Source organism: Vespula vulgaris, chromosome 15 (assembly GCF_905475345.1).
Source record: "Vespula vulgaris chromosome 15, iyVesVulg1.1, whole genome shotgun sequence".
Lineage (NCBI taxonomy): Eukaryota > Metazoa > Arthropoda > Insecta > Hymenoptera > Vespidae > Vespula > Vespula vulgaris.
Window position 1 is genome coordinate 2,892,178 of NC_066600.1, and position 19,805 is coordinate 2,911,982.

Consider the following 19,805-nt stretch of genomic DNA (forward strand, 5'->3'; position numbering starts at 1 on the left):
TAATTTCACAACATGTGGTCATCGTACGTAAGTCATTCTCTTCTTTCTGGTTTATCGTTTCTCGAACGATAAGAAGGCATAGTTCGTAAAGAATGTTTCCTAATTGAATGAGACATATATATATAATTATATAAATCCGATTATTCTCGAAATATATATATACATATATATATATATATATATATATATATATATATTCGTTTTCTAGAAGCCATAAATCATGTACTAAAATAACAACCATACTTTCGCTTTTCTACCTGATTTTTGAATTACGTTAGGTTATTGTTCAAAAGTTCCTTTACAATATCTCTACTCAGGGACTTTATTTGACAATGTTTAACGGATCCAAAAGTCCGTGTTAATTGCTAGGGATTTAAAATACTAATCCCTTGTAAACGTGCCGTTTCAATGACTTTTCCATAAAAAGAAAAAGGTACAAAGATGTAATAAATAAAGGATAAAATCTAAAACGATTACAGCGGTCAAAAGTCGTAAATATGTAAGCAACTTCTGTCTTTGGTAGATACTGCACGAGAAACTTTCGTCTTTGGTAGATACTATGTAAGTTACTTCAATGTTTGATAAATACTATGTAAGTAACTTCAACGTTTGGTAAATACTATGGAAGTACTTTGAAATAGTTGCTTCTCTTTTATTTTTCTTTCTTTTTCCTTTTTTTTTTTTGCACGAAAATATTTCACCCAGTATACCTGCGCCATTGGACAACTCGATGCGCTCGTAAGATCTTGCGCGTTCGTTTCTAAGTGGGTGGAAGGGAGAGACAGAGGGGAAAAAGAAAGAGACAAAGCCGAAGAAAGGAAAAAGATACAAGAATACAGTGGCGAGTTGAAGAGAGATGAAGAAGGTAACGACTCTCAGGCACGGATTTAAGGCGTGGGACGAAGAAATGGCAAAAAGGACGAGGACACCCTTTCCCTCTTTATGCAAACTAGAATACTACCCTTATTGTCGCTCGATTCGACGAATTCAGTTCAATAGTCAATGGGATTATCATTATATATGTATCTTCTTATTTCGTATCATTGCGTTCGTGAATATCATCGTTTTCTACGCTAGATTTTCGATATTCGTAGTTATCGATATTAGATAGAAGAAGAAGAAAGAAAAAAAGAAAGAAAAGAAAAGAAAAGAGAAAAAAAAGAAAAAAAAAGAAAAAAAAAGAAATGAGCGAGGGACGATGCGTTTCCCTTTCGCGTGGGATTAGAACCCTCCACCCTTCCGCATTTATTCTCTCAAGCTGGCAGGGGTGAGACTCGTGATACATAATGGAGTCGCTCGATTGATACGCCAACGCTCGCACGAAGCTTGGTAAGTGCCGATTTCAATACGAGGGGACGATTACCATAGGGCATAAACGTTCAAAGAGGCTACACGAAGTTTATCGGTGATAACTATTTTCACGTATATTCGATCTACGGCACCTCTTCCTTCTCCTCTTCTTCCCCTTTGATCATTTTAACGAATGCAAATTATAAAAAATTTCATTTGTCAATACTAAATTAATATCATCCGTTGATTAATTATCATCGATTATCGAATTCGTCGTCGACGAAACGCAATAGTTCGTGACACAAACGCAAGAATTTCGATAATTCAACGGCATCGAAGGTCACGTAGGGAATGAGCCAATCGCCATAGTGGCGCGCTAATCGCAAACGGTCAAAGGCGCGCATTTATAAAGTTCGGAAAAAATAGTCGATTTCAAAGATCCGACAAAAGTACTACGTCGTCCATAGAGAGCGTGCTCTTTGACCTGGGATTCGTATCTCCGACAAAAGGGATGCCCCATAGATCGATCGAGAAGCGTCAGGAATAAAGATAAAGCGATATGGAGACGCGTTCTTAGGCGTAGGAAGCAGAAAGTGCACGCGTACTTAAGTTGGTGCACGAGTTCCGTAAATGCCACATGCACTTCGATTTGGAAGGGATATGTACGCATACATAAACGTCGTCCTCCGGTAGCAAAACGCACACTACGCTACTCCATAGCAGGCCGAAAACGGAAGACGGAGGACGTCCATGAAGAAGAGAAACGAGTGCGAGAGAGATAGATGAAGAAAGAGAGAAAGAGAAAGAGATAGAGATAAAGAGAGAGAGAGGGGGGGGAGGGAGGGAGAAAGAAGGAAGGAGAAAGAGAGGAGTGAAACGACAACGAAAGGCAGGCAGGAAAACACCATAGAGTGAGCGAGTCAAAGGAGAAAAAGAGAGAGAAAGATAGATGGAGAAACGCGTTGCTCGAGGAGAAAACAGTGGTGGCGGACATACTCTTCCTTCTCTTGCGTGGCTCCACCCACACGCCACCACCGGCGCAGTCTCGCGGAGGCTCACAATCTGGCAACAGTGGCTCGCTATAACCGATATATTGTGGCCGTGGATTGAATGGAGGGGAACTAGCTCAGGTCAAACCTCCCCACCGGTACAACCCCTCGTTCGGAGGAGCGACCCCTCCTTTCTCCCTCTCCCTCCATCTCTCTCTCTCTCTCTCTCTCTCCGCCTGACTCTTCGCTCTTCTTAACCGTGTGCAACTAGCAGTCTTTCTCCCTTCTTTCCCACACTTTACACACACCCTGTGTGTATCGGCGCAGCCTCCCTCTCTTTTACTCTTTCTCTTCCTCTCTCCTTCTTTCTCTACTACTCCATTGGCACTCGTACTCCCTTCCTACGTATGCGCGCGCACGAGCGCGAGCGAGCGAGCGAGCAAGCACCCTTTTTCTCTCTCAGAGCATTCTCCCACCAACACCAAGTAGAGTAACAGTGGGGACTGTCGCTGGGACACTACTACAAATGGCTTGTATACTCTGGTACTAGCAGCAGTATCGACGTGCTTTTCGAACAGCGTGTAAGTGTGTATACGTGTGCGTGAAGAGATAACGAAGAGGGGAAAGCTGTTCGACGCGCTAGTAGGAGAGAAACGACAGAAAGAGAAAGAAGGAGAGGGTATATATGGTAAGCCCCCATCAGCCTCTCACTATAGAGACAGTATTACTTTCAACCGTTTAGTGGGGGCCAATGCTACACAGAGCGTCGTCGGTCGAGCCACAGTCACTCCGGTCGAGCAGTCCAAGTTAGACTCCGGAGAAGAACGGCAGGACAACTCCTTTCTCTCCCGAGTCACGTCGTCATTTTATTTTCTTTTTTTTTTTTGTTTGTTTCATTTACCACGCGACTATCAAAATGCCATCGCTTCGTCATTGAAGTAGTCGATCGTTTCTTCGTTCCTCAAGCTTTTTTCTCCGATTATCTAGCTTGATTTTTGTTTCTTAAACCTACACAGATATACACGTTTTCTTACGTCATAATAATGAATCGATAATAAGATCATCTGATGATCTAGCGATCACTTTTTTTCATAACGCTTCCACGCAGGAAAACATTCTGTTGGAAGCTTGATATCGACGATCGTCATCGTCGGTAAGTCCGCGACGGACTGAGCGTAGAAATACCGCGACCGTTGGATATAAATAAAGTTCGCGAAGCGAGGGAGGCAGGAGGAAAGAGGGCGAGAGGGAGAGAGAGAGAGAAGGTGGGAGAAGAGGGAGTATGTAAAAGAAGGAGAGAAAGAGATGGATTGAGCTCTTCTATTTGACATTTCTTTCAAGGAGTTTCTACATCGGCGTTACTTTTCGATATCGAGAAGGAATAAGAAGGGAACATCGTTGTTTTCTTTGGAATTTCGGCTTTAAATAAAGTTGTCGTCGTAGTCATCATAGTCGTAGTCGTCGTCGTCGTCGTCGTCGTTGTCATCGCGTAGGAAGCTGGTGCGCAAGGACGAAGGGAGGGGTGAAGAGGGAAAAAGGTGTTTCTCCGTCTTCGTCGTACTCTCTTCTAGTTGGACGCGCGTGCAACGTAGACCGTTGAGTATGAGAGTGGGGTGATCGACGATTACAGCGCCACTGCTACGAACAAACGAACGAACGAACGAACGAACGAACGAACGAACGTCCGTCGTACGAACGTACGTACGTACGTACGTACGTACAAACGAACGACGAACGAACGAACGAACGACGAACGAACGAACGAACGAACGAACAAACGAACGAACGAACGAACGAACGAACGGAGGCGGCGGTGGTGGCAGTGACGGTGGAAGTAGTGGTGGTGGTAGTGTTGGCGGTGGTGGCGGCGGTGGTGGTGGTGGTGGCGGCGGCGGTGGTGGCTGCCGGCAGGCAAGCAAGCAGGCAGGCAGGCAGCAGAAGCGAAGAGCCAACGGCAGTAGCCGAAGAAGCAATCGCGTGTGAGGACGTACACGCTCCGCGTCCGCTCTTATGACGAGAGGTGATGAATAGACGTCGCCGTACTTCTTCCTCCGCTTCTTGTGTCGTCGTTGTTTTACTCGATCAGCGGAATATTAGGAAGAACGACAATAATACCAACGTTATTACGGAAATAGTACAAAGTGGTGATAACCGTCGCGCGCGTCGTCGTCGGCGTCGTCATCGTATTCTTCTTCGTTGTCGTCATCATCATCATCATCATTATCATCATCATCACCATCGTCATCATCATCAACAGTGTAGTCAACGATGACGACCATCCTACTCGCGGACAGATTGTCGTGTTTTCTTCGTAAACGAGGAAATGCTTGTTTTTGTGCTCGATGGTGTGTCTAGTGTTCTCTCTACCTAAGAAAATAAAGAAAAGAGAAGAGAAAAATCTTTTCTCTATATCGTTATTACTATTACTGATACTACGACTATCACTGTTTCTGCTGCTACTATACCATTGGATTATAATTATAACGAATCTACACCTGGGGAGTAGTTATTATCTTCGTGCATCGTCCCAATCTGACAAGGATAATGCGATCTCCTCGTCTTCACGTTCTCAGGCGCGACGTTTAATCGGTAAGTGTTTCAAATGTTTGAATAATTTAAACGCGCTTTTTCCTTTTTTCATTCTTCCTTTTTTTCTCTCTTTCTCTTCTTATCCTTTTTTTCGGAACGCTACTTTTTCAAGTCACGCGGGTTTTTGCTAAGCCAAGGTGATGTAACCCATTTCTTTTCATCTTTTCTCTACACGCAGTTTCTTCTCCCGGTTCTTTCGGCCAGAACTTTCAAACGTTCGCGCGGTTTTACGCGTACATCATGTATATATACTTCGCTCTGTCTCTCTCTCTCTCTCTTTCTATTTTTCTCATCCTTCGTCGAATGAATTTAACTATGTTATATTTCTTTATTCGTTTTTTAAATACTATTCGTTAAATAGAGAATATATCCGTTCGAATCGATGTGAAATCGATATTTTTCGATTGAAAAAAGAAAGAAAACGTGGATCAATCGATGCTAATCTCGTAGCGATTCCGATAAGCGTGGCACGCAACGTGCCTTACGTTAGACGTATTTAGCAGCACTCGTGATGTTATAAAAGAGAAAGATAGACTATAAAGCTTGAACGACGAATACAGCTCGTTTGTGTGCCTCACATCCGCTACCGAGAAAGATGTTATAAACCGTAAAATACGAAGGACGTAGTAGCACTCAAACTTCTCTCGTGGGTTCTCTCGTGCCGAAAGACTCTATAAATCCGTCAGACAATCTTTATACGCGATGAAGGGAACACTGTATAAACGGGTATAGACGAAGAAAAGGATCGCGCATATCCAACTATACTTTTTATATTCCACCTCTCGCGTTATCACCGTGCCATTATCCACTCGTTTCACCGTGTGCGCCTTCGGTGTGTGCGTGTGCGTGTATGTGTATTTAAGCGGCAAAAAAAACTTTACAAATCGTGCACGGTTATGGAAAATCCGAAAGGATTCCAGTAAGGAATCCTAGTACAATAATAGTGTATGTACAGTAGTACTAACTATCACTATGATTTATAAAAGTAATCAAAGAAAGAAAGAAAGAAAGAAAGAAAGAAAGAAAAAAAAGGATAGGTGAACAAGATGGAAAAGTATCGAATAACTTGTATGTTCAAACTCGACTTGTATCGATATATAAAGCGGGTTGTTTGAACTCTCAGGGAGGTACCTCATAACGACGACTCGCCTACTGCATGTGCTATCTCAATTATTCATACAACCGAGGACGAAGCTCGCCGACTTATTTCTATTTTTCCAATATATCGACGCGACGTATAGTGTAGTTTATTCGCATACTCTGTCTCTATTTCTCTCTTTCTCTCATCTTTTCTCTCTCTCTCTCTCTCTCTCTCTCTTTCATTTCTTATAATTTTTATTCGTCTGGTATAAAGAGTGTATCTTGATTTTTGTACAAGGCAAAATTTCGCAAAAGTATGATATTTCTAGATTGTGTGTTATTCTCGATATCGTCAAAATCAAAAAGCCTTTGGTACCTATGTATATCTGTCGATCCTAATGGAAATTCATCGACGTCTATCGCGTCAATTCCTCGAACGAGCGATAAGGCCACAGCTTCGAGGTGTTACTCCTATCGGTCACGCGCCCACGATATAATCGTTACGTCGTCGTTCGGTCATAATCGAGGCGAACTCTCTCTCTCTCTCTCTCTCTCTCTCTCTCTCTCTGCGTGTTATCTTTCGACTAGAAAGGAACGTTTGACGAATAAATAATATTCGAGAATGACGAACAAAGCCAATCGGCCGTTTCTTTACGACAAAAAACTTTCGAGATTATCTGAACGATATCGCGGGATTAACTTAACTTAACTTAACTTCGCCACGCAATCGAGTAGAATATACTCTCGATTTCTCAAAGAAATCGGCGAAAGTCGTTGTTATCGTGGTCAATATAACGAACATTTCCCCGAATTAACTTCGTAAACAGTTCTTTGTCCGATAGCGTGCGCGTTTTTTCAATCGTGAAACTTAAGAAAGAAAGAAAGAAAGAAAGAAAAAAAAAAAGAAGAGAAAAAAAAAGAAAACAAGAAACGCCGCGATCATTACTAACTGTTGGATAGTAGTGTGTAGACATTGGTAATATCCCTTGACATTTACGAACCACCAATATTATTCCAAGTAGCGTCCTTGCCGAGCGAGATACTATGACTCCTTCCTTCTTCAACCACGCTTAATTCTTATTTATCGATATTATCTTCTTTTCTCCTTCTTATACGTGTGCATTTTTAACACCTAACGAACTTTTATCTCGTTAACGATTCGATTTGTTCAACGATCGAGCGAGAAACGTTCGATATTTTCGGATAAGTCGAAATTTGTAGAAACGATCGAAATCAATGGATAATAAAGTCGTGATTATTAAATGGGAAAAGTTTGACAAGAAAAAAAAGGAAAGAAGGAAGGAAGGAAGGAAGGAAGAAAGGAAGAATCTCACGTGATAGGATAAAAGAAGTTATGATGGAAATAAACGAACAGTCGAGTTGGTCTCTGACAATCGGGACAATGCGTCGTTCCGTAACTCTTTCTCTCTCTTTCTTTCTACGTGGGAACGCAACGATCCTTTTCTCTGGGATCGACGCACCACGTCTCGTTTCTAGTCACTCCCCGCTCTCTTTGTGCTCTAGCTAGTCGAGGTCCAGTGCTACTTATTCGAACGTTGAAGCTTTCACCCGAACGCCTGCCCGTAGAGAGACATATCGCTGAGAACAGTTCGCATTTATATGTATATATATATAGCTATATATTTATATATAATGTGTGTGTGATTATGTATGTGTATATATATATACATATATGAACGAAAGAGATGTATGTCTCTTTATTGAACTTATCTCTTTCGTTCTGCAGACGCGATTCGAATTATGTATTGCAGTTTGCTCTTCTCATTCGTTACCACGCCGCAGCTACGATTTCGTTCAAAGCCTTCTAATCTCTATACAGGCCTCTCGCGGTGGCACAATATCAGAAATAGGTTTGTTAAAATAAGCGTACACTCGATCGCGCATACCGTGCTTCTCCCAGGGACGTATTACGAATGGAGAGGGAGAGGGTAATCATCTAGAGATATACCTCTATATGTCTCTTTCTCTCTCTCCTCCCTCTCTACCCCCCTCTCTGTGTCTCTCTTTTATGCACACACACATCAATATTATGTATTGGAATTGGTTGGGTCGAGCCAAGGAAAACTGTACACGTTTTTGCCCTTATCCAAGAACGAGGTCGATTCTTAATCAATAATAAGATTACAGTTACTCTCTCTCTTTCTTATTTTCTCTCTCTCTCTCTCTCTTTCTTTTTCTCTCTGTTATCAATTTTTCTGCGAGCTTGTTTATTTCTTTTTCTGTTTAAAAAAAAAAAGAAAAAGAAAAAAATATTTAAAAGAGCACGTCGAACGGATAGGATTAAGAAGCTTAAAGAATATCAGGATGTCGGATGGTTGATAAAGAGAACTCTATCGTGGTTGTAAATTTCAAATTCGTACGACCGAAGGAGTATCGCTTTGTCGACGAACGGTATGTCAATATAATAAGCAAGGAGGCAAGGTTTTCGTACGGTGCTATTTACCAAATTGGCAAATATCATCGAGTCAGGAATATATCGTCACCTTTTGATTGCGCACTTCTCTCTGCTCTCGCAGAGCGTGGCTACTTATTTGTCAAGGACGACAAAGCACACACATCACCGGCACACGGATGCTTCGGAACTGAAGAGAAGAAGAGAAGAAATTATGTCAAAGTGGCCAGCACATTATAAATTCACCTTGGCGGCGCTGGCACGTATAGGAAATCGCGCACGTTGAATTTTTTATGTTAACTCATCGGCTACGATAGCTTCTCTTTCTCTCTCTCTCTCTCTCTCTCTCTCTCTTTCTAAAGAAAATAGAAAAGAAAGAGGGATCTTCTCGATCTAAGAGATGATATATCCTATAAGAGAAGGAAGCTTAAAAGAAACGCGTGAGAAAACAATAACGATATCGATCTTGGTTCTCTGAATTTCTCGGTAGATTCCATCGACGTGTGATAGCCTATTTACGGATACACACACGCTCGTAGTTTCTATTTTCGATTCTTCACGGCGATAGTACTACGAATAACGCTCGCTAAGTCTTCTTTCCCCTTCGTCGAACGCCGACAACAATGTCGAACGTTTCGAGTATCTTTATAATTTCTAAGCGAAATATGGAAATGACGTTATTTAAGAAGAAAGAAAGGCGCAGTTCGTGATTGGTGGTTGCGCAAAAATGAAAGAAAGAACGAAAGATGGATTCCAGCATAACGATATAATCCGTTCTGTTCGGGTTTGTATTACGAAACGATTTGTTTTGCCGGTTAGGAGAAGGAGAATTCGTTCGCTCGTTTATTCGTTTATTCGTTCGTTCGTTCGTTCGTTCGTTCGTTCGTTCGTTCGTTCGTTCCTTCATTCGTTCGTTCGTTGGTGGATGACGGTATGCGTCGTTGACATCGTCATCGTCGTTTCAGCTCTCCTCCATCGTTACATCGACGGCTACATGACAATGAAGGACAGCCTTCGTACATTATATTCCCACGTGCGCGTTCAAGGTAAAGCATAATTAAATTTTCATAATTGCCCAGTTGCATAATAACCGAGCGCGAACGCTTCGAACGAATTCGAAAGAAGCGCCGCGCGGCAACGGGAGCGCTCTGATTGGTCGAGCTTATTCGATGACTCGATTGGTCGATCACTCGACGATCGGGTAAACGCGCGCGTGGCAACTTTGAACGAGAGACTCGACTGTATATTTGCGACGCCTGTTAGTCAAGCCAAGCCAAACCAAGCCAAGCAACCAACCAACCAACCAACCATCCAACCATCCATCCATCCAACCAACTAACCAACCAACTAACCAACCAAAACTAATCCTGCTCTTATTCATTCACACCGTGTGTGTGTGTGTGTATTAACCGTTTCGTCTCTCTCTCTCTCTCTCTCTCTCTCTCTCTCTCTCTCTCTCTCTTTTCCTGGCGCGCGCGTGCCGCGTTACGCGCGCACGACATTACTGCGCAGACTCGAACGCCGATCGTCGCAAACGGGAACGCGCGTTTTATGTCCGTTTAACGACTCTTTTCCGCGATATAGCAGAACGTAAAGTCTGATCTAATTTGAACTCGGCAAGATTGCGCGATCCTACAAGCGCGACCTATTTAAGAAAATCTTTTGACGTCTTTACGCGTAAATACAATTTCTTTTTCTTTCTCTCTCTCTCTCTCTTTCTCTCTTTTTCTTATTCCTATCGTTAAAAGAATGTTCTAAGGAAAGCAACGTAACTTCGTCGTAATTTTTGTACACACGTATGTACGAACGAAGAACGAAGAACGAAGAACGATCGGTGGCCGCAGGCGATCGCGCGTAGCAAGGTCGAGTCTCACCTGATCCGTGAAGACCGTCTATCAGCTGTCATAATACTTGATCGCACGCTTACCCGTCAGAATTGTTGATCGTCCGCTGTCGAGCTTCGTTCGTCGTTCGTGTGAAACATGGTATGTAGAACGCGTGAACGCGCGCGAACGCTTGCACTCACACGAACAAAACTCTCTAAGAAGAAACGACGATGTTATCTCCTATCGCGAGCCTCTTATCATAGCCCGACTGAATTCTTTTACAAATTGTTTTAGATATCCTACATTCGCCAAAAAAAGAAACGGAAAAAATATATAGTCGTATAGTTTTATTCGTCGTTTTTAGTCTTAACGAAACATTTTTCTGTAAATGAAAGATGTGTGTGTGTGTGTGTGTGTGTTTTGCACGTATGCACGTATAATGTAAAGACGTCTCGTCGTCAACGAATAGGAAGAAAAGCTTATACCTCTAGTACTATATTTATTATTACTACGTTCGCGAGATCAAGAAGTGCTTCATTGCATCGTTTACATTAGGCTTAATCAAGAAATCATCGTGACTGAAATCGTTCCACGGGAATAACGATCTTATTGTTAAAAGATCTGTTTTGAATTTTTCAATGTTCGCGCGCTTACTCATACGTCAGCGATGCGATACGTCGTAGATCATCGATTTCCTTGAAGGATCTTCGTCTCCAACGCGTGCCTTCTTTTCTATCGACTGTCGACAACCTTGACACATATAGTCTCCTCCTCTTTCTTCTCTTCTTCTACAATCTACATTATCGTCCAGTAATCATATCAAATGTCTACGACACTTGCATTCGTTTCTTTTTTTGCCCTCAGTCAGCAGGAAACGAACGTTATGCGTTTATATGTATGTATGTGTGTTTGTGTTATTTTGGTACCACACGAGAAGTTATAGACGCCCTGTATATTCTCTTTGACTTCCTTGTTTCTCTTCTCATACATTCTCTCTTTACATATTCATATATATATATATATATGTATATATGGATAGACATTTTATGTATGTGTATAATGACAACATAAGAAACTATAAAAGGATAAAGAAAAACTACTGATACTGACTGGTTACCTGTAGCCTCCTTCTCTCTAAACGCAGATATAAACTACATTAATCGGATTCGTTAAACTCTCTTGATCGTGATTGATAATGATTCGATAGAAAAGGTTAAAAAAAAAGAGAGAGAGAGAGAGAAAATCCAAGACAAAAAATACAATTTTACGGGAGACCTATTTAACGCGAAACGGGAGGAGAAATCCTTTTGAACTTTCTTCTCTCTTGAGTAGGTGAAGCCCCATCGTGGCTTATGAGTATCACGATTTAACGACAATTTTACGCGGATGATTTCGATTTGTTTTCACGCCCATAAAAGGCCGGGACAAAGAATCATTGTTCCGTGTCACTCTTGCCTGCCTTTATCTCGTACGGTGCAGGATATATTGCTGTAAGAGACACAACGTTGAATCGAGTGATATTTATGTAACGGTCAAAGGGGTTAAGCGTTCTGGGAAAGTTTCCAGAGCAGCGATTGGCCGACAGCTTCCGCGATTTCGTCATCTACCAATCAACGCCCCGCGAATACAACTTTCTCCGAATCCTCCGACAGGACGAAACTTCTTTATTCAATTATACTCTCTTTCGTTTATACATAATAGTGCATAATATCTTTTTTTCCTTTTTCTGTATGCAACGAAATGTATAACTCATAGCATCATAGAAAACGCTTTCGCGTTTGAAACGGGAAGAAAAATATCACGATAAAAATGTGCAATCGTTAACAAGCACCCGACCGATTGGCTTCTAGCCAACTAAAGATCTCTCGACATTGTTTTAAACGCATTTCGGAAGCTACCAATACCATTTCGATATTAGTAGCTTTAGTATTTTCAGTGACAGAGAAATTAATTCGCCAGAGGCCTAACGATATTACGTCAACGCTGTTAATTATTAATAAATTGCTTCCGTCATATCTCGAGACGTTCGGTCGAAAGCAAGGAAGATCGTTCATTTTTTATCATTCTCCTTTGCCCCTCTAATATAAGTATTAGAAATTATTATTAATTATCCTACCTTTTTTTTTTCTTCCTTTTCTGTTTCCATTACGTTCGTTTCCACGTTACTAATAGGTTTACGACTGTTATCAATAATGAAATTTCGAACGAAATGCATAAATATATACTTATGTAGGTAACTCCTACGTAAAGTGCTTACATACATTTGAATTATCGTAAATTTAGCCTTCCTCCTTTAAGGTCGTAATATCGCGATAAAGATAAAAGGCCGGAAGTTTTTCATGTAATCCCTCCATAATGGATACACGATTTGATTAATCAACCAATCCGTTACCAATCTTTTTCGATACCTAAGTTTGTACAAAGATAAAGCACGCATGCGAGAGATTTGCTTGTTTTAAGTATGGTGCGGTGGACGTCACGTTGAGAATTTTTTATTTGCCTCAACGAGCGGAGATGTCGTAATCATGACAGTAAAGTCTCTTGGACGGTGAAAAGAACGATGCATCGTTAATTCTCATTGGTTATAAGAAAATTCGTTTCGTTATTAATCTCGTTAAAATCGCCCGGGAAGATTGATTTAAAGTTCGTTTTCGACGAATTTAGAAAAATCGATCATTGTTGAATTCGATAACAAGATAAAACTTGTATGAAGATATTAAAATTGTATTTTTTCTTTCTCCATTTTTTCTCTCTCTCTTTTTTTTTCTTTTTGCTATTTCTTTTTTCTTTTACAACGTATTTTCTACATGTCATAATTATTAGATCGTCATAGAATTGTTTTAGAATCGGACTGTGATCCTTACATAATGACAATACTATGTAAACCGTCAGATTATATAATCTATTTGTTCTGCTATTATGCTTATTATGAATGTCCATCGACGACAACGACGACGACGACGACGACGACGACACGACGACGACAGTAGTCCTTGCAAATGCCAAAGGATCCGAAGAATCCAAGAAGTCTCTATCCATCTCGATGCTTGAAATATTTCAAGATCGTTCTTAAGTTATTTTTATGACGAAATTTTAATTTATGATATGTCATAAAGGAAATTTCTCGTTCGTAAACTCTCGTATATCAACGTTAAATCAATATAATCGTTTCGACAATAACAAAAGTCAATACACGTTGTTCTTGAAATATTCTCTTATTTGTAAAATCGATGGAACGTGAGAAGGGAAATACTGTTACAACAACGATATCTTTCCTCTTTCTCTGTTTCATCGAAAAGCGGAAGGAATTACCGAGGAAGTAAAGAAGCACGTCTCGAATTTGACTACAGGACTGCGGTCTTCTTCGTACGGTACTCTCCGTCAAAATTTTCGCCTCTTTATCTGCCAGAAGCAGATGTTATTTCCGTTCTTATGCGCGACTAACCTTATGGGGCACACGTGTCACACGCCACTGTACGTATGTGCAACAACGATTTTAAATACACGTCGAAACGATGCTACATGCGATCGAATAATTTCCATTCGATCGATATATAGATAAAGATCTAAATGAAATCAGGAATAATATTGATTTTACAATATTTCCAACTAACTCCTTAATGCAGATAATAATAAGAAAGATTAATTATCATCGAAACTAATTTCAAAAGTCCACCCAACGATTGCTTTCTATCCTGTGCGAACGTAAATGAATGTATAAAGCATGATTGATACATGCACGTTTATACGTACGTATATAAGTACGTACTAGAGAGATCGACGTTCGAATTATTCTACCGTGAAAGAAGGAAGGAAGATAATGCGATAAAATAAAAGGATACTTGTGCGCTTGCGCCGATAATAAACGTTCAGTGACGTTTATCGCGTTAGAGAAGCGTTTGTTAAAGCGACGAATCGTCGGAGCTCTCCAAGCATGTATATATACGTATATATATACATATATATATATACATATACATACGTACGTATGTACGTATATACATGCGTACATAAGTTCGTTATCGTATTGTACGTGCGTCGCGATTAAAGTTCATCGATTGTCGTCGTCTTCTTGCCATTTAAAGAGACTCGTCAAACTAACGTTTCTATGAGAATCGTTCATTTCTCAAATTTATTTGAATTCTCTAATAACTAGATTTTATATATAAACGCTCGTACACACGCACGCACGTGCGTACGATTATTCGATGTCGTCGCTGTCGTCGCTGTCGTCATCGTTGATATTGTTGTCGTCGTTGTCGTCGTCGTTGTCGTTGTCGTTGTCGAGGCCACCAGATTGTACGATCATGTGCACGCGCGCACACTCCTATGGTTCACACTGTCGCTCGACCTTTCGAACGGCGCGAAAAAAATCTATCCCGGCTGCCACCTCGAAATGCCACGAGTATTTGTTGCGAATGACAGAATCCTCTCAACTTGAAAGACTGAAAGAGAAAGAGAGAGAGAGAAATAGATATAGTTGATCGAAAGTAGCAGGTAGGAATTAAGTCGGCTTAGATAATCTCCTCCTCGATTCTTTGTAAGGGACGCCACGTACGACCATCTTTTCACATATTGATTCTTTATACCGTGTCATGCAAAATGGCGACGAATAAGATTTTGCTAGTATATTTCTTGGAAGTATAAACATTATACATAATAGAAAGAATAAAATTGTTTTTCGCGTATGTAATACTATAGTTTCTATAGAGAATACAAAAGCTCGTAAACGTTTCTAGGCAGGCACCTGCGGTTAAGCGCTTGTTTTCTCAGGAGTTGAGCGTATTTACGTACGTATTGTTGCTTCGGTAAGAGAGAGAGAGAGAGAGCGAGAGAGAGAGAGAGAGCGAGAGAGAGAGAGAGAGAGAGAGAGAGAGAGAAGCTAACATGCTGAGTATGTTGGGGGTAATAACATGGATCTTCGTGATCTCTGGTGAGTTGAAACGTACTGGTGATGTGATTTCAAGGTACGAGATACCTATTCTACGTATACTATTTGTCGAAATTTTAACATTCTTATTCGAAAATTATCGTCCGAAACGATAGATTATAATTATCTAAAACTCGAATCGATTTTATTTATTAATCGTTAATATTACTACATCCGTCGTTCGTTATCTCTTTCTCTCTCTCTATCGTAGCAAGAGTAAAAGGGTGTAAATCGTGAGTAGAAAAGTTATTATTATATGTCTCTCGTATCGATGCACTCATTGTTAGGACACGTGTCGTCGTCGCCCCGCACGATTCCAGTTACGGACATATAACCGGTTTTAGGAAGGCACACCCGATTTCCATATTGACCGAGCACTGTTTCTCCTTCGTCGATTCGAATCGACGAATCTCATCTTCCCCTTGGAACGCGTCTCCACCACGAAATGGAGAGAAAGAGAAAGAGAGAGAGAGAGAGAGAGAGAGAGAAAGAAAGAAAGAAAGAAAGAAAGAAAGAGAAAGACGGAGAACAATGATGAACCGAAAAAAAGAACAAGAAAAAGAAAAAGAAAGAGAGATAAAGAGAGTGAGACAGACGCAAAAAAATGCTTTTGTCTCTAGCAGATACGTACGTCCAAAAATAACGATAACGATGGAGGAGATCAAAGCCCCTCTGCGAAAGCGTCGTCAGCGAGATTTTTACGAATGAGAAAGAGAAGGATGACGACGACGACGACGACGACGACGACGACGACGACGATGATAATGATGACGACGATGATGAGGAAGAGGAGGAGGTGAAGGAGATGGAGATAGAGGTGGAGAATAGAGAAAGAGAGAGATAGAGAAGAACGTCTCTTTCTCATCCTGGATCGCTTTCGCGCCACGACGACCTCGGAGCGAACACTCTTGTTTACGTGTCGCGACACGGTGTCTTCTCGGCATTCGAGAGTCTCTCGAATCCTCGTTTTCATCCTCCTCCTTCTTCTTCTTTTCCATCGCCATCTCCTCCTCCATCTCCTTCTCAAGTTGTCCTGATTTTAGTGAAGTGTTGCGATCGGCATCCGCCGTTCATTCTCTTTCTCTTTCTTTCCCTCTCGTCGCCCATGAGGAGCACGCGCTCACGTCCGCCTCTCCCACTCGTGTTCACCTCAAACAGAGTCGAGGATCTTTTCTCTGTCTCTCCCTCTCTTTCTCTTTCTGTTCGCGTGGCTAACGCCGATCTTCACCGATCTGCGCCGACACGGCTATTATATGTCTCGGCCGTGAAAGAGTAGAATCCATTTTATATATTCCTTCAAATACGTATATCGAATACTTTTTTCTCTCGCTTTCTCTCTCTCTCTCTCTCTCTCTCTCTCTCTCTCTCTCTCTTTTCTCTTTCTCTTTCTCTCTCGTTTCTCTCAGCAATCGTTACAATCTTTATTATTTTATCGTTTGAAAATCGCGCGCATTCTAACTCTAGCGACTTCTATCACGGTATACACACACACAAATTCATACAATGTGTGTGTGTGTGTGTGTGTGTATATATATATATATATACGTATAATGTGTAGAGATTCCTATTTCGAGAAATCTCGAAACTCTCGAAAATTGGAACGAAAGGAAGAATCCGTGTGCGCTTCTCTCGTAGAACTGGATCTACTTTCGAATGGCCTCGTTACGCGACAATGAGCTCCCAACGATGAATGTGTGAGTCGTCGTCTTGTATATGTATATATATATATATGTGCATGCATACATACATGCATACACCTATCCATCATATATATATATATATATATATATATATATATATATATATATATATATATAAATATTCATACATAAATTTTACGCTCTCGTAGGATTCGTTTCTCGCGCCCTTCGTCCCGTTGTTTCCTCCTTGTTACTTCAAGATGTTTCCACTGTACCGAAAACGAGACGTTTTGAATAACGACTCTAGAAGGGTTATGCTTTTTCTTTCTCGGATAATAACCGAAGAGGAAGGAGTTTTATATATTCGTTTATCAGGTATTTAGAAGAGGAAATAATCGATGCTTAATGTCCTTAAAAGTTCGTTCAGCTGGTTCGCGACCTCGAACGCTTTTTAGCAGCCCCCATCGTATTGGGGCTCTCTTCTCTTCGTTTTACTGCTGTTGCATCCTCTCTCTTTCTCTCTGTCTCTCTAAGAGAAACCACGTTGCGTCTCGTCGTCGTTCTTTCTTTCTCTCTTTCTCTCTCTCTCTCTTTCTTTCTCTCGGTGCCGAGCGCAAGCTGTGTAGGGCCTTTTGTTGCGTGCCGAGTAGGCTCTAGTTGACGAAATATTGACATCCGAGAATAGAAACCCGTTGTGGGCTGCTTTACCGAGGGGTTCGCCACCGGATGGGGGAAGAAGGAAGGGAAGAAGAAGGGAAGAAAGAAGGAACAACGTTCGACCGAAGTGGAGAGTGTATGTGTATGAGAGAAATAGAGAGAAAGAGAGAGAAAGAGAGACGAATGGAGGTTCGGTTAGGTCGCTCTTGCATTGAGCACGAATTTAAAGGGGGTGGGACGAGGATGACGTCAACCTCGGAACTCTCCCTCTCCACGTGCTATATCGGGACGTGTACGCTACGTATGTAAATATATATATACTACATATACTATATATATATTATATATATAGTATATACGTATATACATTTATATATGTGCTCCCGTGCGTATTACTACGCATACGTATATTCACGTACACCCGTCTCTCACGACCTATTGAATTCCCACGAGAGGCTATTATTCTGGATTTGTTTTTGTTCGATGCGTCGTAATCGCGTCTGGAGAACGACGACGATGCTTCGAAAGTTCTCTTCTTCGATCGTTTTCTCTTATATCTTTTCTTCCGAAAGGAAACATTTAAATATCGACTTACTAGATTTCTATCTTATCGACGGTAAACGCCATCTCGCGGTTGCGAATACTTTTTTATCGACGGAGCTTGGCAAATTCAATTTTCTTGTTATACATAATTTTTCCAAAATTTATGAAAAAGCTTAAACAATCTGATTAACTTGGGTAGAAAACGTCGATCTTACACGCTGCTTGGCAGGACGCTCGCACGCTGTGTTTATAGCGACGGTGTGTGAATAGCGAGCACGTGTATTTCCCACAGAAAGGCAATGGGGGCTACGCGCTATGGTGTGGCCAGCTGGAAGTATCAACGGTTTGACGCGGTTCGTTCGCTCGTTCATCCTTCCTACCTACCTAAACTTCGTTTCGTTTTGTCGAATGAATTCTTTGGGTATACTTGCGCTAACCCCTCCCTTGCATCAATCTTTACAATAATCCTTATACTTTCTAGCGGAATGAGAGATTATCAACTTTAAACACGATGCTTACTTTTAGCCTAGAATATTAAAAATTATCACTTAAATGACCACGACGTTTATTACTCCGCCGTTATAAATTGTTATCACTTAAACTGATCACCAAATATATACCTATTAATACGATAAACTAATCGCTCAAAAATATTGTGTTGTAGAATTTCTGGAAGGCATTTGAACGTTCCTACTCCTCAACGCGGAAGCTCGATATTTTTTCAAGGGTTGGTAACTATATAATTATCAAAAACGGCGGCGATCGGCGTTGGGGTACAACCCGTGCTATCATCCGGCTATCATAACACAGTGCCACCTCAGAGCGGGGGTGGTGGTTCGACATTTAGTGCCGCGGCGATGGTGGCAGCTGCCACCGCTACGGCCACCGCCACTGCCAGCGTGGTGGCCATGCAGGACCGCCAAGATATCCCCGCACAATTCAATCAGGTAAAGTTTCGTACGATGAGTGCCAAAGGATAAACTTAATCAATAAATGATCTTTAACTTGTTATCAATTGACCATGTTCGTTGTTATAGATGCAAAGCCAACATGGGATACCCCATCAAACTTACAACACAGGGTACGCCCAAAGAGGACCAATGGCAGGAATGGGGCCAGTTGGGATGAGCAACTTTAATGGCATGGGCACTATGAGCCCAATGCATTCTATGAATTCCATGAATTCGATGAACAGTATGAATGGGATGAACACGATGAATCCTATGACAATGGGAGGCATGAACGGCATGAACGGCATGAACGGTATTAACGGTATGAGCGGTATGAACGGTATGAACGGTATGAATCCTATGAGCTCCATGAGTAACATGGGTAACATGGGAATGAACAACATGATGGGACCTAACAACATGCAGATGAATAAGATGAACATGCAGGTAATTCTTCGTTGTTTCTTTTCTTTTTAACGTTATGTATAAATGATGATGATGATGATAAACAACTATAATTCATCTGTTACTCAGGCGCAGCCTCATCAAGGATATCCGAGAAGATTAGCACCATATCCTAATCCGGCCATACATATGGCGCAAAAGAGACAGCAAGGTCCTTACGCTAATCCTAATCCTGCGGCGATGCAGCCAGGTTTTAACAACATGTCAACGACACAGTATCCAAATAATTATCCAGCTACGGCAAGACCAAACTTCCAACCTCAGTATCAACCGATGCAAGGCATGAATCCCGCCGCGGCTGGTTTTGGACCGAATTCAATGATACGTGGTAAGTCGAAATACTGATTTGTTTGTATCTATATTTTGGAAAAAATTTCCTTTGAATATTTACAGCGATAAAATGAATTTCGTTTACTATTAAAAAACATATTTT

The 19,805-nt window shown here is 41.2% G+C and overlaps 1 protein-coding gene across 3 annotated transcripts in view; it reads left to right on the forward strand.

Moving 5' to 3' along the window:
• Window positions 1–19,805, forward strand: part of LOC127069449 (zinc finger MIZ domain-containing protein 1) — an 85,490-nt gene that overhangs the window by 58,863 nt on the left and 6,822 nt on the right. The window contains exons 1-4 of one of the 3 annotated variants that reach the window (XM_051006490.1): window positions 2,814–2,967; window positions 18,622–18,904; window positions 18,995–19,354; window positions 19,442–19,700. In XM_051006490.1, the coding sequence (XP_050862447.1) occupies window positions 18,815–18,904; window positions 18,995–19,354; window positions 19,442–19,700 (709 nt within the window). In that variant the 5' untranslated portion in view covers window positions 2,814–2,967; window positions 18,622–18,814. Of the gene's footprint in view, window positions 1–2,813; window positions 2,968–4,171; window positions 4,869–18,621; window positions 18,905–18,994; window positions 19,355–19,441; window positions 19,701–19,805 lie in introns of those variants that run through there. The other 2 variants (XM_051006488.1, XM_051006489.1) reach the window with 2 other exon arrangements.